Below are 27,077 nucleotides of genomic sequence, written 5' to 3'. Positions count from 1 at the left end.
GCCACGCACCCTATGCTGATGAGAGAGTGAAAGCGTGCGAGGGGAGCCGACGACCGCGTCTAAATCTCGCGTGCGCAAGAAAGAAAAGCAGGAAGGAAATGCGCCTTCTTCCGTTGCGCTCGAGGCACCAGCGAGGGAGCGAGGGATAGCGGGCGGCGTTGTACTGTACTCTGGCATGTACTCTGGCATCAAATGCGAACTGCGCAGCGGCGCGCGGGCCATATCTGGAATGTGATCAGCTTTGGGGGCAGAGTCGAGACAGTGTAGGTGTGTTGGCGGCTCATAGCTTTGTGTGTGCTGTGTGTTCTCGGCTCTCAGTTTGCGTTTAAGCGATGGACAACAGCACAAAGGTCACTTCAGTCGCTTCTGCAGCGGCGCTTCCTCACGCAAGCGTTTGACAGCGCGTGTCCGCGCTCATCGAGTGTGATGTGTTCATGTTTGCCTGTGGGCGCTGACACCATGCTTGTTAATATAGTTAATAAGCAAATGTTTACTAGTTTATACAGACGCTAAAACTATTATCCTTACTTTGTATAGCTGTCTACTTATTTGCCATCGCAATGGATGCTTCGGCTTTCGGGCGAAACTACGACTTTTTTTTCACATGTAAGAATTAAATAATATTGTGTGCAGTTGAACACAACTCCCATTTCTCAATTTTTCCTGTTTCTCGGCCCTTGCGTTTCCCGGTTCTTACATTTTTTTTTTTTTTTTTTTTTTTTTTTTTTATGGTCCCATGAAAAACAGATCAGCGGGGTTCTACTGTATATGCATTGTGAGCAGGAAGCATGAATTATGTCTATTCACAGCAGACAAGTAAAGCACATATGCACACTTAATGCTTTGTTATCAAGAAAGGCTATAGAAAGATGCCCCTAGCGTGCTAAAAATGGGCTTTGCACTCCGCAACATGTCTTGCCAACACAGCTGCTGCTTTGTTTTCCCCTCACTCTTTCTCTCCTTGTGTCACTGCAAACGCACCCACAAGACCCAGTCAAGCACATATACTGCTTGAGAAATGCACTGGCCTCATATTTTTACTGTATTATCTTTTTATAGCACGTTTCCTTCAGCACTCACAAACAAAAATGCTGCAATAGGCACTGAATGCAGGGAGTACAAAGAACAAGAGAAAACAAAATGAGCCGTGCTGGACCACTCCTAGGCCCACCAAACCAGTCCACAAAGTCAACATCAGTGCCCCTATGAGTTGACAACACCTGAAGTGAAAAATATGTTAAAAAGCTTGCAATGCAGTTGCAGATGCTTTCTCTCAGTACACAGAGCCCTTATTTTGATTGCTTATTCTGCAGCAGCACCCTTTATTACTCAAGTGTTGAAATGACACAGTTGGCAGGCGGTAGCAATATGGAACAAAAAGAGGTTATTGGCTGGAGTTAGTCATGTATACAAATAATACATCAATCACATGATCAGCTGCGACAACCATTGATCCACTGCGGCTGTGTCAGTGGCAAAATGTGTTATCGATGGCGTGCATCCTTGGAAAGGTAATGATGCTGCATGCAGCTCAAGAAAGTAGCAGTTGCACTACAATCATCGAACCTGGATGCAGAAATGCTACATGTGAAACTGCAGCTGCCAGTTGGAATAGACAACTAGACAAGTTCTTTCTTGATCACGGAGACACAGTCATCATGCCTTCAAGAGAATCAAGGCAGCTGTGGAAATACTCGTAGGCAATTCTAAGTGCAGTAAAGTGCAGAACTTCAGGAGATTGCTGAAACAGCAATTTTTCCATGCGAAAGTGTAGAGTAGGCTCGACGTTTTTTTGTTTTCTATTTTGGCAACCAGCTTGCAAGCATTCTCTGCTCATACCCATCATTGGCAGTTTGTTTGAATGGCTCTGTTTGATGACATGCGAGTGCGTACTGATGCAACACACGGCATACTATGGAGGATGGAAATGCAGGAAAGGGCTAAAAGGGGTGTTGCAGAGCTTCTACAGCCGAATAGATTTGTCTGAATGTGCACACCTTGTTCCTGGATCACACATGGACATTAATTGTGCTACCAGCAGCATGCTGGTCGGCCGGATCCTATCGAGAATTATGACTGAAATATGCATTTTGCAGTACAAGTTTCCAACACGTCACTGAGCTATACGATAAGCTTCTGGCAGTTTGGAATACACCAACAAACTAGTTCCAGCAAGATGGTATGAAGACGATACTTCTGTATGTCAGAAATGTACCAGTTTTGTTCACATTTGTTTGTGTTAGATCAGGTAACCCACCTTTTTCAAGAGAGTTCGCTGCTGGGCTAGTTGGTAAATGATGCTAAGAACAAAAACAGTGCTGTTTTTGTTCTTGGCATCCATATTCTCCCAGTATTTCTTGATCATGTCCATTTAAGTTGTAAATGTACCTGGCAGGCACTACAACAGGCAGGCCTCACTGCCAGTACCTTTCCTGGAATTGCGAATTTAATAATAGTGCCTTGTGTGGACAGCGTGGGAAAAGAAAGAATCACTGGCTGTACCCATGGTGGAAAATAAGCTTTGGTATTTAAGGTGATATTTAAGCGGAATATACAAACATGTCTATATGTACACTCAGGATAAGTAAGGTTCAAAAGTGATGCACCTAGATTTCAAAGAGTGCAATAGTTTAAGCATGCTCATTAATTAGCAGATTATGACTGCTCCTGTAGCTTGAGAACATTAGGTTGAAAGGCATTGAGAAGTGAGATTTGTTTCCCGCTTTATTTGCAATGTTTGGACCTTGCTTTGCAAAAGCAATGCAGCAAATAAATTTTTACTAGCACACCTGTGCCCATGAATCAAATACCAATTAGTTAAGAATTCAGAAAAGTTTATTCAAACCTAATTATTTACATGCTCAGGTTATATCTCCATCCAAAGGTAACACTGTGGCTGTCAAGTTTATGCGATGTTGGTTTCATTTAACTGCCTCTACTCCTTGTTGAATCTCTCAATGTAAAGAAAACAGCAAGGTATTCATATTCAAATGCAACAACCCACGTAAAACCAGTGCAAAGTGAAACAGCCATACCTGGTTCCTCATCAGAGAAGGGTGGATTGTAGATGTATGCTGCATAGAACTGGCACCGTGGCCCAGTAAAATTGGCAGTGCACCTGGATAGAAAGCAGGACCTATGGTCAAATGTTTCGCGTTTTGTCAATGTCAACAGATCAAATAACTGCTAGATAATTATCTGCTGCATCTTTTTTTTAGCCACACAGCTTGGCCTATGACAAATTATGGTTAAATAAATGCACCTGCATTTACTTTTTCAGTTTACCTGCTGCATTAAAGATCATCTGTGCAAAGTCCGGTGCTGCTCCTGTCAAAAGAGGTAATCTGAGAAAGCACCTCTCCTAGTATTTATTGCTAGGCGAGGTGCAATATTACTTCTTCCCAGTTTCGTGTACTGTGGTGAGCTCAAACCACCAGTCAACAAATATGCAGAAAAGCTTGCATTGCATTCTGGGAACACTGCAAACACTGAAGAGAGGAAACACAGGGCTTCTCATCCTATAACTAACATTTTTATTTTCCAAGTTCTCAAAAGCCCTCCCTCACATTATCTGTCGTGCAAGTATGGTACCAAATTGACACTGATGCAAATTCTGTTGAACCTTTTACCTATTCCAAGCTGCAAGTCATTAAACAAGGGCAGGCACTTAGAATCAGAATGTGAGCAAGAATAACTATTCTGTAAACTGAGAGCATTGTGCATTGCATAATGGGCTCAAACTATTATCTGCACATATCTTGAAAACATTCTTTATGCACTCACTGTATTTGTTCTATTTTAAAGCATCTTTATGTAATCATGTTTTAATATGGGTACTCTGCGTGTCCTGATAAATTTATTAAAAGCTGAAAAGAATTGGCATGTTACATTACATTCTTGAAGTGTGAAATGAGCCCACTAGTGGCCAGAATACGAAAGTTATTTTTTACACACACTCCGAGATTAACAACACAACGCCCTACACCACATCAGCGATCTTTCGCTGACGCCTGCAAAAGCTGCCAAAGCTATTCTGGCGCAGCATGGCGCAATGTCGGTTATTTTTCAACTTTCGGCACAATTTGGCACAGCAATTTGCTGGAGTATAAAAAATGGCACGATTGGTGCAGGATTACCACCCCTGAACTTAGTATTTCCAGGCGGACCCGATTGATGCAATAGTTCCTAAACCTACACTTGGGCTGTGAAGAATGCCGTCGGTGAAGGGCTTTAGGTCAATTTGACCACATGGAGCACACTTTCAAGCACACTTGAATATGATTGTGTAGCTGTGCTCAAACTGCATTGGTTCAACCATGTTCGACAGTGTCCACGTGACAGGGGTATCATGTGCACCACTGTAGTGGCAAGGCAGAAAAATTATCATAAAACACTACTTAAGTGTTTTCTTTCACTGCTCTCTGTATAACAGAACTATTTTCATGTCTAATGTTATACAGTTAAACCTGCTTATAATGAACCTCCATATAACAAATTCCTGGATATAACGAAGTCTTTCTATTCCCCGCCGTTACTCCATTGAAGCACATGTATTTGAGACCTCTACGTAACGAAGTGGCAGCGGGAGACCCCCCCCCGAAATAAAGAATTTTTCCCACCGACAACCTAGAGATTTCGCCCCAAATTGTGTCATTTTTACGCGAGCAGCAACTGGAAGCACCTTCTCCGCTGCTATGGAATGTGAAGCGGCAGCGTCGCGCTTGGTGCGCTCGAATTCACAGCGACTACGAGGCGAGAGCGAGCGCACGTGTGTGTGCATGCGAGTGGCGGGCCTGCATCCCTCGACCCGGCGATCTTGCCGCCGCGGGCGTGACTCTTCCCCTTCCCTTCATTCAAACCTGATCCCGCCGCTTGCTGCAGCTGGCCTAGCCCGCCAAGCCGGCACTCTCCTTTTCTAGTTGATGTTGCCAAAGAAAAAAAAAGAATTTGTTTCTTTTAACGGGCTGGCAGCGCCACTATTTGGTTACTGCGCAAGTCTCTGCGCTTCATTTCACTAACCTGACACTAGGTGACACTATAGGGTTGTTTATAGTCAGACGTAATGCGAGCGCGCGCGCACGCTACGTAACGGAGAAAACGACCCCCTCTATAGTCAAGCGCACCGGTGCAGCCAATGTAACCAGTGGCTTCCGACGCGCCCCGACGGGCCTGGCGCTGAATTGGCTCCTGACCCATTCGCGCGTTGGTCGCGCCGACTACGCCGACCCACAATGCCATTTCGGGCGAAGAAATAAAGGCGCCAACGCCGCTTCGCCGACGGTCGCAGACAGCTGTTGAAAGCGGCGCGCGGGCTTGGGATTGTTCAGCGCATGCTCTGAAGATACCAGCCGACGGCGCGCGTCGGAGTATAGAGGAGATGGCGTTTCGGCTGGCGCAGCGCAACCGGCGTAGTGTGACTTGCCGCAAACAATGCTGGCCAGTGTGGTGATAACGTCAGACTATAAACGGCCTTATACGACGCTACGACACCATCGGTAATTGGTAAGAATCGAGTAAATGCAGTAAAGGTTTCTTTTTCGATTTTCGTGCCGAACCTGCATATAACAAAATACTCTTTATAACCAAGTTTTTCGGGAATTTGTCAATTTCGTTATATCCAGGTTTAACTGTAATAATAGCTAGTTTTATAGTGACTAATGGGCAACTATAACCAATTTGCATAAAAACAAACTCATTTACTGGCAAGTAGGTCCACCAGGGCCGTCATCAATGGCTAAACAGGTCCCACCATTGAAGCAGAAACCACGGCACGACATTATAGGGTTCAGGTTAGAACTGTACATATCACTTGACTCGTTGAGATCTGAAAAATAAACGAAAAAAATTGCTGTTTTGGCAGCCTGTGTATACAACTCATGGAAGCTGTATATGAACAAGGAACTCACATGGGAGTATGTGCCTATTGTAAAGTTGCAGATGAGACATGTTTGGACCAAGAAACCGACTCCATGTTGAGATCTGAGGATGCCTGTTTTTGACCAACATTACCAAAGAGCCACCTGAGTAGGTGCTGTAAAAAATAATTAAAATTTCAAACAACTTGCACACCTACGAATAATTGTATTACAGCTCTGACCACTTATAACTTAACTGCTTATAGTGCAGGACCGAATATAATGCGATCTTTTCAGACTCCCGTTTATCTTCCCATAGAACTCAATGTATACGCATACCGCTTACAGTGCAACTGTGCAAGACGAAATACCAGTTAAAATGCGGCTGCCGTAAAATTTCACGGAGAAGCAAGACAGCGAGCACGCTTCTCAACGAGGTGTGCCAGCCAAGGAGAGAGCAACAAGGGCGATGCGGAGGAGGAAGAGGAGATGCGGAGTGAGCGAGCAAACAAGAAACGAAGGAAAACATTCTTTTTTATGTGGCGGCAGCGTGCTGGTTCAGTGGGCCTTGGGGAGTTGTCTAAGTGACAGAGAAACCATTTGCTCAAGCTGCTTGTCAGTGGCATGCGGTCCGCACAGAACGCGTGCACATTGTCGCTCTTTGGCTGTTTAGTTTGGGTGCTATAAATAAATACAGTAGCTGAATTTTTCAGACACAGATGGGGTCACAAAAATGTGTTAATTATGAGGCAGGTTGGAACAACGAATTTCAACGGTAAAATCAATTTGTTGTTTACAACCTCAGTCATGATAAAATTGATTGAGGCCGTGAGTGCGATGAGTGAATGTGCTGATATTGTGCGTGCGACTGACTTCGCAACGCTGTCAGTTTAGACTGTGTTCTGCAAATTCATCAATTCGGAACATTGTCCACACATGAGCTTTTACCGTTCCTACCAGTACACGCACATGCAAACTTTTGCTATGCGCGTTCGCTGTAGTTGCCAGCTGATCACCCGCAAACTCCGCTTCATGTGCACTGCCGTCAGTTCAGCCTGTGCGCATGGTTTCGCGCCAGACTGTGTATTCGTCTACAAGTAAAAACATATATCAAGGGTGAGCTTCCCGCAACGGCATGTTGGCCAACACCACTACTGACTAGGCCTAACCTGTGCAGTCTCGTGGGAATCTGCAGCCAAAGTTGTGGTTTGGTGCAGATTCAACAAAATGCTTCGCAGTGGATGTACAGCACTTAGAAAGTGGAGGAACCTCCTCGCCAACAAAAGTGAGGGCACATCCTGGTCATGTGCTTTGATTCCCAGACACATGCGGCCGCTTGGTCTACATGTTTTGCACGTGAAAGAGCCTTTGAAAAATGTTTCGGTTATAGTGCAGTACTGCTTATAGTGCAAAAATTCATGACTCCAGCGATTTACAATATAAGTGGTCTATGCTGTGTACTTCGCAACATTCCCCAGTGTGAATTGAAAGGAAACCACAGGTGTAGCCACAACTGAAAGAGTGATCTTCAGCCTATATTGTCAGCTCTGTCAAAAAGTTCTGAAACTTAATATTGGCAATCAAGTTTGTTGCTATCCTTATGGCATGATACAGAAGGAGTTGACCAGTTTCTTGTAGGAGCCAATAAACTTAATGCATTCCCTTGATAAGATGAGCCCTTCGACTAGGGAGTGCGTACAATGCCCAGCATCTTAAGTTCTCACTGCGTGCATCACCACGTGGTAGCTGAGACTTGCTAAAGGGATATACTGGCTGGTTTAACTCACCTATCAATCCAGAAAAGCACAGACTGGAAGACTGCCACAGAAACTGGGGAATAGTGGCGATTCGGGCCCTTGTTGAGTACTATGCTGGTGCGACGAGTGCCATCCAGGCGTGCTCGCTCAATGCGAGCTGTGCCCAGGTCGCACCAGTACACTAGGTCATGCTCCAAGTCTAGCGTCAGATCAGACACTTGAAACAACTCTTCGTGTACAATGGTCTGTCTCTCCTTTGTCTCTAAATCAAAACGTTCAATACGTGGCCATTCACCAGCATCACTCCAAAACAGAAGTCTGTAATTGAGACAGCGAAAGCAACCGTTACTGCCTCTGAAAGCGTAAGGTACATAAATGAATAGTTTATTCTAGTTCCTGAAAGTGTTCCTGCCATCATCTACTACCTGTTGCACAAAATAAACGCTGCAGTTATATGTACACAGTGAAGGACTAACTGCAGCACAGCTTTATTGTGATGACAAAATTAAACATTTTTGATGATTAATGATCATCTATGTTCACGTCCATATGCAGTTCAAGTCAAAAGGCTTTAACTTATGGCATCTCAGCCTAGGGTTAGTAGGATGCTGTACAAGAAACACACATGAGCTGAAAGTAGACACTTGCTTTCACTTTTAGTCCTGTTTTCTGGGTACCGTATTTTCCGGTCTATAAGTCCCACCTTCGTGTAAGTCACACCCCCCTCGAAACGGCAGTTTTTTCCGGAAAAAAAGTAAAGTAGCACCAGCATATAAGACGCACCTGTTCATTTGGTTAGCGATTTCCAAAAAATTACAGCGACATTTCACTTCATAAACGCGGGTCACGCGCAAGCATATGGGTGCCATTGTGATAGCAATAATATAGACACTACAGGTGCATTTCTGCCATCATGGTCGCCTCGATTTCCGTCTATCGCAATGAATTACGATTTAAGTCCAAGGGTGATAACAAGGCGATAACATCGTCCTGGCGCACTGTATGCTATATGTGCGAGTGAAAGCGTGCGACGGTGAGCCGAATCGTGCACAAGGGAGGAAAGCAAGAAGGCAGCGCGGGAGGGACAGGTACTTTGGTAGCAAGTGCGTAGTTTGCGCAGCGGAGTGGCGCGCGCTGTATCTTTAAAGCGAACTGCAGCTGCGACAACTTCGGGGTCCGTCGACTCGCAGTCGGCCTGCCGCCACTTGCGTTGCTGCTCCGTCCTTCTCGCACGGCGCTCGGGAACTTGATCGTGAGAACCCAGTACCTCGATGGCACGAACAGAACCCGTAGCAATTAAGTGGCAAAAAACGCCAACCCAGTACGCTTTGCGTGGCCATAGCATCCGATTCGATTTTGAGGGCAGCTTAAAAAAAAAAAAAAAAAAAGAAATGTATATAGGTCGCACCGTTCTATACGACGCACCGATAAAAAATTCAGAAAAAAAAACGCGACTTATACACCAGAAAATATGGTACTTTTTGTCAAGATACAAGTCACCAGCGCTTTCAACTGCTCCAATCAGGCTCTTCTTTCTTTAGACTTTGCAAATAATTGAAAAATTGTGATATAGTACTCTTCTGAAGGTGAATAACTTGAAGACATGTACATTACTCTCAAGTAAACCAACTACATATGCAAAAATCTAATTAAAATTCCACTAGCTCAACATGGCGTTCAGCACTTTCTGGCATTAGTTTCAACACATAATTCAAGATCACCAATGCATGAGATATTTCAATTTAGTAGGCATCTCAATACTAGCACAAATTTTGGCGTAATCACCATTAAAGCTACAGAAGAATGCCTGGGCATTCCACTTGTTTTAAGAACTTCCTTGGGCATGAAGAGACAAACTGTGTGGAATGCTGATCTGCTGTATGGACCATTTTTGAGACACATCAGAACTGGTGCTAGTCTTGGGATTCCTCTGGAATGGACATGCCTAAAGCATTGGTCAGCTTCAATTACAGAATTGTAACATTGGCTCTCTAAGCTAAACAATTAAAGTTTTATTCAACCTTTTTAAGGTAGCTTAAGCAATTCTTCCAAGTAGTTCCCACCTCCTGGACTAAATCCAGCTCAAGTTGCAGCACTGCATTATTGGCCACAGGCAATGCTTTAAAATTCTGTAAATTAAGCCTAAAAACGCACTTCCTAGTACATTTCAGAAACAGAGGCACAGCTTGGAGAGAAAAAGTGGGATTTACACTATTGTGCACTCTTGTGACATGTACAAAATTATGGGGTTTTACATGCCAAAACACGATCTGATTATGAGGCACGCCGCAATGGGGGCTCCGGAAATTTGGACTACCTGGGGTTCTTTAACGTGCACCTAAACCTAAGTGCACGGGCGTTTTTGCATTTCGCCCTTGTGACATGTACAAAACATAAAACTTAAAAGTCTAGTGACATTTTGACGCATGACATTTAAACAGCTCTAATAATATTTTATCATCCCATCATACAACAACGCTCCAGTTTGTTTTTTGCAACCACAGTAGAACCTCACTGATATGATTCTGTGTAATACGTTTTTCGGGATGACATATTTTTTCCCCGGCCAACTAGAAGCCCTGTATTTTCATGCGGTTGATACGATCGTGTTTTCACCTGAAATTAGATGATACGACTGCAAACTTATTTCTGAAACTCGTAGCTTTATATTCAAGTGTACTACATTAAATTGCATTCCAACGACCCACGTGGAAAAACGCGTGCCGGCGGCTGCAAAACGCGCGGCACGAAAGCTGCCTTGAAGATGTTTTTTTGTGCCGTGGAGGGATCTGTCTTGGACCAATTTAAATTGCCATGCACCCCGGCAGCAAACGAGCCGCGAGTGAAGCAGACCAATCAGAGCTACCTCTTCAGTGAAGTACGCGCGAGAAACTGGTGTCATGCGGATCCGCCCAACCACTATTTTCACACTCGTATCCTCTGCTTGCGTCAGCTTTCGCTCTCGCTTGTTTTGGTTGGCTTTTTAGATGAGATCTTCATGCGGTCACGTGGCTGAACGATGCACCTGCCCTCGCCCGCCAGTCGCATCGCTCGTTGTGTCACGCTGCTCTACGGTCTTCCTTTGTTTCGTAATTCTTGGCTTCGTTTTTTAAGCGAAACTTGTATTGCCTGACTTGTGCCGTCGGTGTGGCTGTAGTTGTATGCGAAAAACCTCCTCACACGCAGCTGGCAGCTGGAAACCCTCCTCATCCACTGCTGGCACGCCGGAAACCCTCCGCTTCCACAAGTGGCGCGCCAGATCATGCCACACTCCCAGGCAATCACAAGTGCTCCCTCCTTCCGGAGAGGAAAAGAAGGGTTCGCTCGCTCCGCGCGTGCTGTTTCTCGCCAGTTCAAGGCCAGCTGCGCTATTGGTAGGCCGCGCTTGGTCCGCTCCGCCGAAGAGGTGGCATACCTCAATGCACGAGAGTGGGCCCGTGAACGTGCGGGAGGTCGCCGGGCGAATCCACCGTTTCTCATCCACCAACAACCACGTCTCTTTAATGTGTCTGAAACACTCAAACTAAACAACTCTTCCCCTAAGGTTGGACAAGCTTCACGTGCACCCCTGTTCCCAGTAGGGGAGGGGTTTTAAGTTTCAAAAGAACTTGTTGACGGACCTTGAAAAAAAGAAAGTTCAGCGAAAACTGATGGAGCTATTTTTATGTTGCTCAATAAAAGACACAGTTTCACCAGAAAGGCAATATATCAGTTGCGATAGTAAATTAGTAGACAGCTATACGAAGTAAGGAGATTAGATTATGGGGTTTTACGTGCCAAAACCACCATCTGATTATGAGGCACGCCGTATTGGGGGACTCCAGAAATTTGGACCACCTGGGGTTCTTTAACGTACACCTAAATCTAAGCACACACGGGTGCTTTCGCATTTCGCTGCCGCCATCGAAATGCGGCCGCCGTGGCCGGGATTCGATCCCGCGACCTTGTGCTCAGCAGCCCAACACCATAGCCACTGAACAACCACGGCAGGTAAGGATAGTAGTTTTATTGGCCGTATAAACTTGTAAACATTCGCTTACTAAATGAATTAACAAGCAAGCATGGTGTCAGTGCACAAAAGCAAACATGAACACACGACACTCGATGACAGCGGACACTCGCAAGCGTTTCATCGCCCTCGGTTTCATCGCCCTCGGTTTCATCGCCCTCGGTTTCATCGCCCTCAGTTTCATTGCCCTCGGTTTCATCGCCCTCGGGTTTCTGCCGTCGCCCTTGGCGACGGCAGAAACCCGCTTGGCGTGTCCACATAATTGCTATCGTAATAAAAGTGTGTTGGCTGCGGTTTGTGCGATATCGAGTGATGCTGCTCCACATTATGCACGTGTTATGCAGAGCAATATCAGTCGACGCCACAGGAAGCTTTGCTAGCGAGTTTGTCACCAAGTAGGCCTATTTTCTTAAGTTTTGAGGCTTGCTTTGGATGATAAGACTTTTTGGATGATACGTTTTATTTTCTGGTTCCCGCAAAGATCGTATCAACAAGGCTCCACTGTAATCATTATGGAATTTGGCATGTTTTAACACTCCACAATTATACATGCCTACAACACTGGAAATGTTACCAATTGACACACATGACTATCACTTGCATTTTTTTAGACAAATTTGTTTTAATAACAGCACAGCCAAATTTTTACTGGTATTCTAAGAACAGCACATTAAAATTTTGATGTGGGTGCACAGAAGGTAAACTCACCTTCTAGAAGGATGTATTGCTAAAGCATTGACCCTGTGAAGGTCAGTGTCTACCAGAACACTAACACCAGTTCCATTCAGGAAGAAAGACTCTATCCGGGCACCATGACTGCTAAACACAGCTCTGTACAAAAGACCTGGAAAAAAAAAGCTTTCCTAGTCACTTGAAGATTATCAGTACATACCCAGTAAGTGCTTTAGAAAGCCGTGCATAAAAAAATGTTATGAAGCATACAAAAATGAACTTTTTTGTAATAAAAACAGTTTACAACAGGCTCCTTTGAAGGCCAACGTAACAGACCTTGGCAAGAGACATTCTGTCTGATCAGAAGTCAATGTACAATGAGCCTACGAGAAACCAATGGTCCCCAAAGTGTTCAGAAATTTTGTCAACAACGTTTACAAGACTTGTCGACTATGGCACTACAGCTCCTCCTCCTATCCTGAACATTAAACAAATCTACCACTTTCTATAAAAAAACTGGCCTGAACACGAACCTTTCGCTGTTGTGCGTCATATTTACTGGGCAGCACCAACATAGTGGCCACATCAATTCAAGTTTTTCGCATCTAAATCGCAGGTTTCTTTCCTGAACAGAGTTACCAGCGGCCTTCCTGGTGTCCAAGGGACTACTGTTAGCAATCCACGAGTGTGAATGACTTGCCGTCAGCTGGCGTGACCCGGCGATCGTGACATGGACACTTCGTCACTGTGACGTCAACCTACCAGGAACAGCCACTGGCTGACCCGACAGTCCTGCCTGCTATAAAAAGCTGCCAATGGTCTTTGCCAATAGTTACTTGGCAGCAGTGACGATAGTCGCCACTTCAATTCACATTCTTCACATCTAAATCACAGGTTGGTGCACTAGCACATCACTAACTTTCTACACCACTACTCTGTTTACTTTCAATGCTGCAAAGGAGTGTTTTTCATTTCCAGTAACAATACACCACCTAACCTAGTGAAGCTAATGAAAGACTTCAAACAGAAACTGCGTAAAATGTGCACTGCAATACAGAGGGAGCTCTGCAAAGATTACAAAGATCTAAAGCACTCGATAGACTTCTTCAGCACTCAATCTGATGCCATTACCATAAAGTGCTCAAAGATAGAAAAACAAAAATGCTGCTTTAAGGAAAGAAAATGCTGCTCTCACAGAGTACAGAGCACTCAAAAAGGGAGTGAATGCCGCCGAGGCAAAACTAACTAATCTGGAACATTACTCGCACAAAAGAAATATTTAAATCAAGAGCATTCCCGCCACAAAACCTGAAGCTTTGCCAACAATCATAAAACAACTTGGTGATGCCACCTGTGAAGCAATAACTGAAGCCAATGTACATTCTTGCCACCAAGTGCCAAGAAAGGATGGAGGCCTTTCCAAGAGAGTATAGTACAATTCACTTCTCGAGCAAAACAAGAAGCTGTCACTGAAAAATCATGCAAGAAATGTGTTTCTGTATCTGATTTTGGTTTTAAGAGCAACACTCCAGTATTTGTTAATTAGCACTCATGCCTGGAACTGAGAAAGCTCCTCAAGCAGGTAATCTAAAGAAACAAGGCAAGGCAGTGGGAATATGTATGGACCAGAGGTGGAAAAATATTTGCCAGTAAAACGGATGGATCACGAGTGCTCCGGGTAGCATGCACTAAAGACCTTGACAAGATAGCCTAATGTAATTTTGGCCGCCCTTGCTGAACTATAGACCTCGGCCATGGCACTGACACCATCCGAAGTAGCTGATGTTTACGATGTTTACGAACGCAATCTTAAATGCTTAACTTTCACTTAAACGCGCCTTCTACTTTCAATAAGGGCGATGAACTTGATGGTTTGCTTTGCTCTTTCAAATTAGCCTTTGATATTATGATGATCTGTGAAACATGGTTTCAGCACGAGATCGAGGTACTGAATATTCCTGGTTACAACTGTTACTACTTGAATTGCTCTTCTGGAAGGGGAGGAGGTGGTGTGTTGCTTATGGCTAACAATGCCTTGCAGTGTATTGCTTATGGCTAGCAATGCCTTGCAGTGTAACATAGTTGACGGCTTTACTAAATTCACATATATATCTTAAGTGTTAACAGTAGTTTAAAAAAAATTGTTTGCTGTTGTCAAAAGCACGACATACATAAAAAGTTAGCTCGGCTTCCGGAAAGTGCTTTCCACATATTAACACAAAAAGAATTTCTTCTAGATGCCATTGAACGTAAATTACTAACACTCGAAATATTCACAAATTTTTCAGAAGTATTCGATTGGATAAATCATGAGACCTTGTTAAAGAAACTTGGAATATATAAATTCAGAGGTGTCTAATTTAATGAATAGCTATATGAAATTCTGCCGCCAGAGGATTGTAATAAATAATGAAGCTTCAGACAACCTTGCAGACACATCAGGTATACCTCAAGGAAGTACTTTATGGCCACTCTTATTTAACCTTTACATAAACGATGTAACATAGATAGACTTAACTCGGTTTATAATTTCGTTTGTAATTTCTGCAAACGACACAAGTTTATTCCTCACCTCGACAGACGCGGAAGGTTTAGTGTACAAAGCAAACACTGTGCTCAGTAAACTAAATGCATGGAGCAAAAAAATCTGCCTATTAATTACTACTACCAAAACCAAAGCACTGCCTTTTAGGTCCACAAATCGTCAGGTAAACATTAAAGGTGCTTTAAAATTTGGCAATCCTTACCATGATGTTGCTTCATCAGTCAAAACCCTTGGAGTTATATTTGAGCAACATTTAAAATGGTATATTCATATTGATATAGTCGCTACTAAACTTGCGCGTGCTGCTAGCACACTTGCAAGGTTACGCTTCTTTCTTCCACAGAATATTAAATTGCTCATGTACAACTCCTTTTTTCTTTCAAACATTACATACTGTTACCTGGTTACATAATATAATGAAGCTATTTTTACTGCAGAAAAAAGCACTGCATGTAATAACTAACTCAAAATTCGATGCTCACACTGAGTCAAGAAGGTGCATGACTTTTACAATTATTTACTACTAAAGAAGATGGGAAGGGGAAAATCTGACAATATTGAGAGATTGGCTTGTCAAACTAAATGTGATATGCCTTACAACACAGATAACCAAGATATCTGACACATTCCTGCCTCACAAATACAATACAGTGACCAAATTATCAGCTACAGATTGCTATTTCATTAAATCTATAGCTAGTATTATTACTGAAAGACCCGACAGGTGTATGCCGTGTTGCAACTCACATTGAGCACAACAGTACATCATCGTCATCATCAATATTTATGCCCACTGCAGGATGAAGGCCTCTCCCTACGATTTCCAATTACCCGTGTCTTGCGCTAGCTGATTCCAACTTGGGCCCACAAATTTCTAATTTCATCACCCCACCTAGTTTTCTGCCGTCCTCGACTGCGCTTCCCTTCTCTTGGCAACCATTCTGTAACTAATGGTGCACCGGTTATCTACCCAACGCATTACATGGCCTGCCCAGCCCCATTTCTTTCTCTTAATGTCAACTAGCATATTCGCTATCCCCGTTTGCTCTCCGATCGACACACCTCTCTTTTTGTCTCTTATCGTTAGGCCTAACATTTTTCGTTCCCTCGCTTTTTGTGCAGTCTTTAACTTGTTCTTGAGCTTCTTTGTTAACCTACAAGTTTCTGCCCCATATGTTAGCACCGGTAGAATACAACGATTGCACACTTTTCATTTCAACAGTGGTAAGCTCCCACTCAGGATTTGGGAATGCCTGCCATATGCACTCCAACCCAATTTTATTCGTTTGTAAATTTCCATATCATGGTCAGGGTCTCTTGTGAGTAATTGACCTAGATAAACGTACTCCTTTACAGACGCTAGAGGTTGACTGGAGATCGTGAATTCTTGTACCCTTGCCAGGTTATTGAATGTTGATCTTCAACCCCACCTTGTGAGTAATTGACCTAGATAAACGTACTCCTTTACAGACGCTAGAGGTTGACTGGAGATCGTGAATTCTTCATCGAAATTGCTCATTATATTACCCTGCTTATCTTTCAGTGCATACATCTTGCCTTGTCCTATGCCAAGTTTTCTTCTCACTGATTTAATGCTGCGTCCATATTTTACAGCTTCCTCAATCTTTCCCACATTATAATTTCGAATATCCCTTACTTTCTTCTTGTTGATCAGTTTTGACAGTTCTGCGAATTCTATATGATCTTTCATGCTTTGCCGTTTCTTTATTATGTCCTTTGTTATTTGGGAGAGCTTACCTACTGGTTGCCTTGGTGCCTTACCTCCCACTTCAATTGCTGCTTCTGAGATCAGCCTAGTTACGATTTCATTCATTACCTCCGAGTTATCTTCATCTTTCTGTTCTAAAGCCGCGTATTTGTTTGCGAGCACCAGCCTATTTGAATAGTACATGCTTTGTGCTAAATAGTCATTGTATAAATGCTGCTATCATCATGTTGCCAAAGTGAATTTTTTGTCCAGGGGGTACAGACACCATTAAGGCTATCGTGCTTTTTGTCTATACTCCTGACAACTGTATCTTTATGTACTGTTGCTAAATAAACTTTGACTATGACTTGACTATATTCTGGAGTGATCAACAGTGGCTGAAGAAATGTTGCTTAACATTTCAAGCCTTCATCTTGCTGTGAACTTCTCTCTTGTCTAGATTTCAGGTTTTGGAGTAGCACAGGCACACTATCAAGCAATTGGCACAGCCAGCAGGTTGCAAATGCAGCACTTTGGTACAATTGGCACAGCTGTCCCACCCACTTACAGTGTTAAAGGTTGCTCAAAGAGTAGTCAGCCAACAAAGACCAATGAATTACACAGCCACAACACCAGCCACAACATTTAAAAGGGAAAGGAGGTGAAGAAATCCTCACCTGAAGATGCATCAGCAGCCAGTGCAGTGACTCTGGTGTTGTTCAACGTTGCCACAGGAGTAACATTATAACCATCAATGCGGGCCCAATACAGTCGTTCACGGCTCGAAAATACTACTGCTTCTTCAGTGGAGAGAACATGAATTGAATCCAGGGGCATCTCACTGAATTCTGCTTGCAAGAGAAGGGGTGGCACTGTAGCATCTGACCCAACAGGGTAAACTACGGTCCTATGATTCTGGAGAAACACCAAAAGAGTGTCCGAGCCTCCAATAGGCAAGCATCTGTGGCCATTTTCTTCAGGGAGGCAGATTCCATGGCAAGGCACTGACAACTGATGGCATGGATGTCTTGAGGCTGAAGAGCAACAAGTTATTTGCATCTTTTGGTATTATATGCATCTGTACTTCACACAAAAGCTCATTACAGAATATACACTACTTGTAACACTTCCTCATGGAAACTTTTTACTCTTAAAGGGACCCCGAAACGATTTTGATGATTTTGTAAAAACGTACCGATTTGTTAGGGTAGGTCCATCTGATCATTAAATGACACATTTAAGCACTCTGCACAAAGCGTGGAATTCACAAGGTTTTAAAAATGTGCATCGCTACCGATCACAGCGGCGCTGCTCCCCTGAGTTTTAAGCCGCCCCATCCCAATTGACATGTTTGGCCCAACTGACGTCAGTTGGGCGAGCTATCCGATTGGCTACCCAGGTCGCGACATCGATAATTTTTCCAACATTATGGTGAACAAATGTTGTTTGTAATAGTTGGAATTGGAATGTTTGTTATATTGTTTCTATGAAAAAAAGTAACAGAAAGAGAATGCACAACAACAATTTATCGCTACACTCAAGCACTTCTGGCACACAGCAAGTGTCATCTGCTTGTGCTACAATGTGCTCCATGTTGACACGAGCTGCGCGGTCAGTGCTGGTCTCGAGCACCATGGATCGCCCTTGGTACATTGTGGGCTGCAAGCCTCGCGATCAGCAACATGTCAAGCTGCGACATCATGCCCCTAGGCAAAGTAACAGGCAAGTGGAGTGGCTGCAGCGCATTGGGCTGTCGGTATCCATTTGGCACAAGGATCCACACATTAGCAGCTATCACTTCACGTTGAAGGATTACTACCGCAATAGAGTTTTTAGTGCGTCCAGTATTCTGGTAAACGCAGGTGGATTGAGCATTTTGCAAGATAGGCGGAGGCGCAAACGTAAGCGGCCTGCAGGGTGCAGCCACCTGGTGGCACAGAGCTCAACCAAACATGGAGCTAATATAGCAGTAATCAAGTTTATTCTATTTCGCTGCTGGTGTAAATTTTCAGCAGTAATGTAATCATGGGCACGTTGTCTTTTTAAATGTTTAAAATTTTTTACACTTGGGTACAGTAACAATAGCTCTGTGTCTGGCTGGCTAATCTCTGTGCCACCAGGTAGCTGCACTGTGCAGACCACTCATGTTTACTGCACGTTTACATTAAAGCCCCTTTATCACAGTAGTAGTAATATAGAGCAGCTTTAGTTTACGTCTCCGCCCATCAGTGGAAATGCCCAGCGTGCCTGCGTTTACCGGAATACCGGACACTCTCGGCTCGGCGGCAGAATGCTTGCAACGCACGCTGCTTAGATAGGTCTCGCTTGGGATCAACGGCCAAGCGGCTAGCAGAGAGGTTGGAGAGACTTAAGCGCGCTGGTTCCAAGACACCGGAAGTAGACGGCACAATGTCACATCATGACACATAGCCATTGAACATGGAGCTTAGCCCCGATCACTCTGTTAAGGAGTTGAGCGTTGAGGAGGAAAAGCATGGCTAGGGAGAAGGGCAACTTGTAAATGTCTGCAACTCTTAATAGGACACGCTTCACCTACATTATAACGCGAATGTTTTATTGTGTCTGTATCCTACGCATCTAAAAAATTTGTCCAAACTATTTCAGGGACCCTTTAAGAGTCTAAAATGCATGAAAAGGTTAATTTTAGACACAATGCCATGCATAGCACATATATTACACCTACGTCCAAACTGGTGATCAGCAATTTCGATCACTGATTTCAGCATGTCAAAACTGTTCCTTAGATACCTAACGTTATCGGGTAGGTAGCCAGAAAAAGGACTTTCAGAATCAGTTTTGTTTCTGCGGCAAAACTGATTTTTGACAACTTTTGATAAACTGAGGCATGCGCATTGTAGCAAAACTTCAAGTGGCTTTTGCTCTTAAAAAGTGTTGCTTGTGATCACAACATAATCAGCATCAGAATTTTGTGATGAGAGTACCAACAGTAGGTCAGAGGACAATGTTACATTGTCAAGTTTGCAATCTCCCAGTGTTGAAGGGTGATAATGGGACAAAAAATTTGGCAGCTGTCCATTGTAAGTTTTGACTAGGCGGTCACATTTCTCTCAAGCACCATTAAAAAGATCTGATGCATGTTGAACATGCAGAACTGGGCATTTGACGATGTTTAGAACAGTTGTAGTTTCAGAGAAGTGCCAACTTTGGCCAGTTTTAAACAGTGAGCTCGTTCAAGCTGCTGGGACTTGAGAGAGAAAATTGCAAAGACTTTCCTATTCGAAAACCAGTACCAGAACCTCAACGCCAACCCAGCTGTGCTATCTGGAGTACAGAGTAAACAAAAAAACAAAACATTTGCTGCAAGAAATGCACAGCCTTTGCCTCATGAAGTTGAACTGTATCCCTGTGCAGCAAAGGCACCAGAAAAACGAACCTTTTTGCATTTTGGACCTGAAGAACATTCAAGTGCCAATCATTTTCAGAAAGGTGTTCTTAGTACATTTATGCGGAAAATGTAAATTTTCAATTTCTTATGAGAATGTTTTTGTAGATATATCAATTTTGTATTTTTTAAATTTTTTTAAGTGGCCACAAATGTCAGCTCTGTAAATATTTGTTTACTTATTAAAGATTTCTTTATTGTAACTTATGTATTAGGTTACACCAATTAGTTTTCTACAATTTATAATGTTGCACTGCACAAAATATAATGTCAGTGTCAACAAAAAAATTTTGTTTGCCTCTGAAAATTAGTAATTTTCTTGTGGTAAGGAAAGAGTTTAAAAGAGACCCTGAAATGATTTCAACAATTGTGCACAAACGTGCTGAGTCGGTAGGGTAATGCCTTCTGACCGTTAAGAAAGACTTAAGCGTGTAATTTATTATAAGGGGGAAAAATGTGCATTGCTACCGATCGCAGCAGGTAGTGTGTCTCCCATGTTTTTAGCTGCCCCTTCCCACACCACATAGAGTGGGTGAGTGACAGAATGGGTGATTGATGTCACTCCGGTGAGCGATCCGATCGACTACACTGCGTTAGGTCATCAGAAATGCTTGAAACATGTCGCTGCATTAAGCTTATCTTTAATAGCATACGTATGCATAGCAATTTCTGTGTCCATAAAAGGAAGTACACAAATGCAATAAATCTAGACGTTTCTTCAAATAAATGGTCCACTTCCGCTCAAAATACGGATCGTCTGCTGCCGTTCTGGCGATGGCATCCGATGGGACACGGAGGGGTTCTCACATGAAAACAGGAGTAGCGATTTCTTCTTTGGCGTTAGGAACATTAATGGTACCAGCACTGTATTGCCCTCACCTTGCACTGCAGGTGTGTGCAGGGAGCGAACTGCAGCAACTAAACACTGCAGAAGATGCGAGCACTGCACGTCAATGTCAAAACGAATCTTTTTAGTCACCACAGCGATTACCCGCAGTTTTCAAAAGAAGGGTGGCTTTAGTAGTAACCGCAGGTTCCGCATTTGTTAGAGAGCCAAGTTTTGTACATAATTTATCGAGAATAATAGAAAAACATCCTAACAAGCCGAGTTCTGGAAAAAAAAAACATTTCAAAGGCAATTAAACGTGCTTTACAACGTGTCAAAACATCTGTTAGCAAGCTGCCATGTTGAGTTAAACTTTGGTGTAGTGGTACCGTCTCCCCCTCCCACGCAGGAAGTGTGGGTTCCATTCCCCACATCGATGTACTTTTTAAAGCGAAGCTTTCTTTGCCTCTTCCTTCAACTTTTCCACTGCTGCTGCTGCCTTGCACGCTGCGTTGGGAGGTGGTTCAGAGCATGCATATACATGGCAGGAGCGTGGCAGAGTGGAAAAGCTACACGAGAAACTTTTTTGGAGTTTTTCATCGACAGGTCACAATGCCCTCTCGAGCTCCCTGGGCCTCGGCACAATACCATCTTGACAGCTGTAATTAACCGTGGCCCCTCGCAAAAGCGTTGCAGAAACTGCAGCGCTAACCATTCTACTAACGTCTAAAACTCCAGAGTATGGTAAAGAAGAGATAGGGAGAGGAGGCAGATAATGGGTCGAACCGACACAGCCACGAAACGAGTGAACGACAGCCTTGCCACTCTTCACTCGTAGTTCCCATACATGGGGGGAGGGTGGGAGAGGGAAAGGGCGATGTGAGAATGCGAGGAAACTCTGCTACTAGACACGACAGTGGTTGCGGACAAACTGGATCAATTTAAATTTAAGGTTCGGTGCAGTACATTAAATAAACGATGTGCAGACACATAGCCACATTAAAGCACCACAGCGCCTAGGCAACACTACAGAAGCGGTCACATGTTATATCAACACCTATGTGCCGGCAGTGGTAGTTTTCTGGCTAAGGCATTGCTTAGGGTCGTAGGTTTGATCCCGACCGCGGCAGCCACATTTTGACGGGGGCGAAAAACAAGAAGGCTTGTGCACTGAGATTTAGGTGCTCGTTAAAGAACCCCAGGAGGTCAAAATTAATCCACAGTCCAGCACTACGGCGTGCCTCATAATCCTATCGTGGTTTTGGCACGCCTATAATTCAATTAAAGTTTAACAGTTCTGATGGTGGGATGAAAAAAGTGTCGAGAGCAAAGAGGCACGAGGAGAAAAGCGTAGAGGAGCAGAACCATAAGGCGAAAAGCGAAGCCGGGTATGGAAAAAGCGTGAGAAGAAAAGCATAGTGCGGCGATGATGGCTACGAGATGGCGCCAGAGTAGCGCAGGGCACCGAAGAGGTCTGTCGTCAGCAGTTGCTGTGAATCGCGCCCATACATCACCCACGCGCTGGCTCTTGTGATCACCTAATTAACGAGGCAGTCACGTCACACTTTGCTCCGTCTACAACGTGCCACACGAGAAAGATTGTCTGCGCCAGCCAATATATTTCGAAATGCTTACATGTATAGAGCTGAGCTCAAATTCTGCATTAGGGAGTATCATAATCATCGGTGAATAATTTTTTTTCCCGTAACTTTTTTTTAAACTTCTAGAGTAACAAAAACGTTATAAGTAGCCTGTCTGACCACATTCTACAAAAAAATCTTAGCGTAATAGAGACACAGATTAATATATAGATATTTTCATGCTATCAGACAATTATCAAACTGAAATAATACTGGAAACAGCTACTTTGTAGTTTGTACATTGCATATACGCTCGCAGCAATGCAGCGAACACCTGCACTTTTTTGAAAGCCCGTGAACAGTATGCGCTGCCACGTCTCCATACGCCACATGCAGTTCGTCTTTAAATGTCACTCTATGTAGCCCAGGCTTGACGAGAAAAACTGCATTGGAAAGAGCAGTGGGAACACACTCAGTTCAAATCAACCAGAAGTAGACAACACTTACGTCACCACTCGCCATAGCAATGAACGCACAGTGTAAAAGTTGAGGGGAAACCTCATGACTTGAGAGGAATATAACGTTTAACCACTCGTACCTTGAGAAGTTGAGAACCGCACAAAGAGCGATGGAACGAAAAATGTTAGGACTAACGTTAAGAGACCGGAAGAGAGCGGTGTGGATCAGAGAACAAACGGGGATAGTCGATATTCTAGTTGACATTAAGCGGAAGAAATGGAGCTGGGCAGGCCATGTAATGTGTAGGATGGATAACCGTTGGACCATTAGGGTTACAGAATGGATACCAAGAGAAGGGAAGCGCAGTCGAGGTCGGCAGAAAACCAGATGGGATGATGAAGTCAGGAAATTTGCAGGCAAAAGTTGCAATACGCTAGCGCAAGACAGGGGTAATTGGAGATCGGAGGGAGAGGCCTTCGTCCTGCAGTGGACATAAACTATAGGCTGCTGATGATGATGATGACCTGTGTTATTACAATGCACTGACACAAAATTCTTGTGAGAAAGCGCTCCTTGAGAGATACCATCTGTGTCTAGGCGTACGACAAAATAACGCATCAGGGACCCTTAAGGTATGTCATAATGTGACTTATTAAACTTAAAAACAACTCAAAATGAAAAACTATATTCCTAACAATTTGACCACAGTTACCTGTTCTGCTAGTTTGTTCAGCGCAATGACCACAATATCCAAACAATGTAACCATCTTTTTCAGATTTTGTATTATGTGGTACCCTTGGGTAAGTACATTAACATTAAAGGGGCCGTGAACCACCCCACGAGCTTGGTGAGAAAACGCAGTCCGCAGATAGTATACGCTGCTGTGAACATCTCAGCCAAATTTGGCAGTTGTGCGTATTGCATGGAGCTTGCAAGTGGATCACGAAGTCATCTTTTTCTCAAATGTTCTCTTTTCAACAGGGCCCTACTCATCACTCTTTTCTGGGCACTTTATTTCGTAATATAGCAGATTCCCATACGCGGTTCCTATTGGCTATTAGCTGACATCAATCAAGCAGGGTGTTTGGATCAGTGCGCTTCTTCCTACTGTTACAGTGTGTATTTATTGACACACTTTAATAAACAGACTGAAGTAAGCGAAAATCTGCTGTCCTTGATAATAATTACATACTGGGTGCACGAGGTATTTCAGAACACAATGTGAGCTTCAAGAAGAGTATCTCCAGCAAAAATAGACATTTTTATCAAACTTTGGAAAATACTTCTCTAACAGTTTATTTCCATAATTACTCAATGAATCCGCCATCCTCAGCAATAAGTGTTTCAAATCGGGTTCGGAAACGGCTGCATGCACAGATCAGGTGGTCCTTAGAGATGTTGGCCATTGAGTCAGCAATAGCGGCTTTCAGCGAGTCTTTTGTATTATGGGGCTGTATGTTGGCCTCTCTCTCAACGACGCCCCAGACATAGTAGTCTAGCGGATTTAAATCTGAAGAACTATGAGGCCACAAGTTGGGAGTGACGTGGTCGTAGAAGTTGTCAGCCAGCCACTCCTGGGTGACGCAAGCAGTGTGGGCGGGAGCTGAATCTTCCTGAAAGACATAAGGTCTTCGTTTCGAAACAGTCTCTATCCAGGGCTTTACAACGGTGACAAGCACCTCCACGTACGTGGCAGCATTAACACAGAGTCCTTCTGCAAAACGTGCGGCGGCATAACGTCACCCTCGTTGCTGACGACGGCTAACACCATCACAGACGACGGAAATCTTGTGTGCATCACTGTAGGCAGCTCATCAGCGCTTGCGCAAAACCACCTGTCCCCGTTACGGGGGTTTAACTTTTCGGTCTTGGTCAACGTTTTTTTTCATCTGGAAAAAACAAAAAAACAAAAAAACAGAGCATTCCAGGCTCCTCGTGTCTCTTCAGCTTGCTTAGCGAACACTTGGAAAGGAGCAGACGATTCTCCAGAGTTTTATCGGACATGAATTGGCCCCTCCTCATGACATAGGAATGGTACCTCAAGTCCTCGTGCACAGTGAGCCTGACAGTCGACTCTGCGACTTGGAGCTCCTTTGCAATGGCCAACATTGACTTCCCTGGGTTGCCACTCACGATGACTTGCAGCCGCCAGAGAAAATCGGGGGTTCTGACGACGTCTGACCGCTGACTGTGCTTTTTTCTTTTCGCCACAGATGCCACGTCACCGCCACAACACATCAGTCCTGTCCGCACCTTGTAAATGAAAGACTTCGCTACATTCAAAAAGGTGGCAATTTCCAAGTCACTGTGATGTGCGGCCAGGGCGACGAGGACTGCATGACGTTTCATTTCCTGCACCAACCAGTACACTTCCATCTTTGAACAAACTGTGCAGTATGAATAATAAGGGGTCAACCAACAAGAAGCCGCACATCTAGATAGATATGATGAGCCTGCTGGTGTCTATGGTGATAAGGAATAGTGTTCTCAAATACCTCGTGCACCAGGTACCTCTGCAAGAAGCCGACTATCGTTTATTCACGCTTGGCCATGGCCACCCGCGTAGGAATTAAAATGAAACTTTGGCCAACCTGCTTATTGGCGTTCTAGCCATCGGGTCACGCTAATTTCAAATAGTTTTGAACACTCAATTAGCCTCCAACCAAGGTCAAACCACATGCATGCTTGCCAGCGCGCGCTCACTCCCGGCCGTTCCTTGGTTAGACACCTTGGCAGACTTCACTTCATATTGAGCTATTGATATCGCTTCTAAATGCGCAAGTTGGATGTGGCTACTATCCATCGATCAAGCTGGTGCAGGACAGTCAGTACGCACCACGTAGCACATCCATACTGGAGCATATGAGCGCGAGCGCGCGCTCAAGCCCTTTTGTGAACAAAGCAAACGCTGCGCATACGCACTACAGTTGCATGTAGCTGCAGTCTGCTATGTAGCATAGACACTGCGGCCGCCACGAGGTGCGGCGACGATTCCGCTGGCTGAGCTCACTGCGGCTCACTGAGGGCAACCATGATTGGCGAGTTATAGGTGCCAAAATTAGAAGTGGTGGCGTCTATGTGAACATCCAAAATCAAATTTGAACTGTGCGACACGGTGACGTTCAGTAGGCGGAGCATTGTGGCCACCCCCCGCTCTGCCGTACCCTTCGCAATGCAAGTCACTGAAGAAGGAGCGGAAGCACCGCGTAGGGGATGTTTGATTGCCAATAGCTCCGCTTATGCTGAACGCATTGAAGTACTTTTTTCGGCGAAGTATTTCTGAAATAGTCTCTTAACTTCAAATGCATTTCTCAACTTCTCGATAAGAAGTGGTTCAAGGACCCTATAACAGCCCCACCAAAGTCATTTGTACTGAACACAATGCATGGACAAAACACAAGTGTGCAACACACTTTTGAAAAGACTGCATTGAATATATTTTACTCTACACAGTGGCAAAACTCACTAAGTATCAAGATAGACTAACTCCTATGCAAACTGCACTCACCAGAATGTTCAAGAAAGTCACCAGCACTAGTAAGCTTCAAGTAGCTCAATGGCTGTGTGCTGTTCCAAACTAGATATGGTGTATTATGAGAGCCATAGGTGACTGAGTACAAGCTGCCATTTCCAGGGCTGTACAACAACTTCTCCCCATCGGCAGTAAATACCAAGTGGCCTTGGCTGCCCCCACCGGCAAGGAATACTTCAGAAAAATTGGCTGGAGTGCCATAGCTGATGCACATAACAGCACCCCTGTTTGCGTCACTCCAGCACACTTCTTCACGCAAAGGGTTCACATCAAAGCCTGTAAAGAGAGACAAAGCGCTTTATTGTTCAGAACAAGCCAAACTTTATGCCACAAGTCATCTATAAAATGCAACACAATAATCATAAAATAATTACCTACCAAGAAACAAAATGCTTTAGCAAGCATGTATGAAGTAACATATCTAAAGATGTGCAATTTGTAAGTACAAATTGTGGGGATGCGCAACTCTCACGCGTCTCCTGTGGTCTGGCTTCACCGCGCAGCTGGGTGCCGGAGGCGGCCGTAGTGGTCGCGACGCGTTGTGAGAGATGGCGCGAGTGTCGCGATGCTAACACCACCAAACGGCGGGGTGACTTGGGAGAAAAAGGTCGAAGGCGTTCTCTCTTTGGGTTGGGATCGGCGGCCAACACACACGAACGCTTCGCGCGTGCGCCGGCCCGCTTCGCGAGACGTCTCGCGTAGCTCGGAG

At 44.3% G+C, this 27,077-nt stretch overlaps 1 protein-coding gene across 1 annotated transcript; it reads right to left on the bottom strand.

Annotated features, from left to right (window-relative positions):
* Positions 1-2,910: 2,910 nt before the first annotated feature.
* Positions 2,911-26,664, bottom strand: LOC119434810 (low-density lipoprotein receptor-related protein 1-like). The gene is made up of 7 exons (XM_037701865.2): positions 26,345-26,664; positions 17,224-17,580; positions 12,330-12,465; positions 7,643-7,930; positions 5,907-6,031; positions 5,701-5,824; positions 2,911-3,118 (listed from the first exon to the last, which is right to left on the bottom strand). The coding sequence occupies exons 1-7, from the start codon at positions 26,580-26,582 to the stop codon at positions 2,926-2,928; spliced, it is 1,461 nt and encodes a 486-aa protein (XP_037557793.1). The 5' UTR covers positions 26,583-26,664; the 3' UTR covers positions 2,911-2,925.
* Positions 26,665-27,077: the final 413 nt, after the last annotated feature.

Source organism: Dermacentor silvarum, unplaced genomic scaffold, assembly GCF_013339745.2.
Source record: "Dermacentor silvarum isolate Dsil-2018 unplaced genomic scaffold, BIME_Dsil_1.4 Seq251, whole genome shotgun sequence".
NCBI classification, from domain to species: domain Eukaryota; kingdom Metazoa; phylum Arthropoda; class Arachnida; order Ixodida; family Ixodidae; genus Dermacentor; species Dermacentor silvarum.
This window is presented reverse-complemented; position numbering and strand designations above follow the sequence as displayed.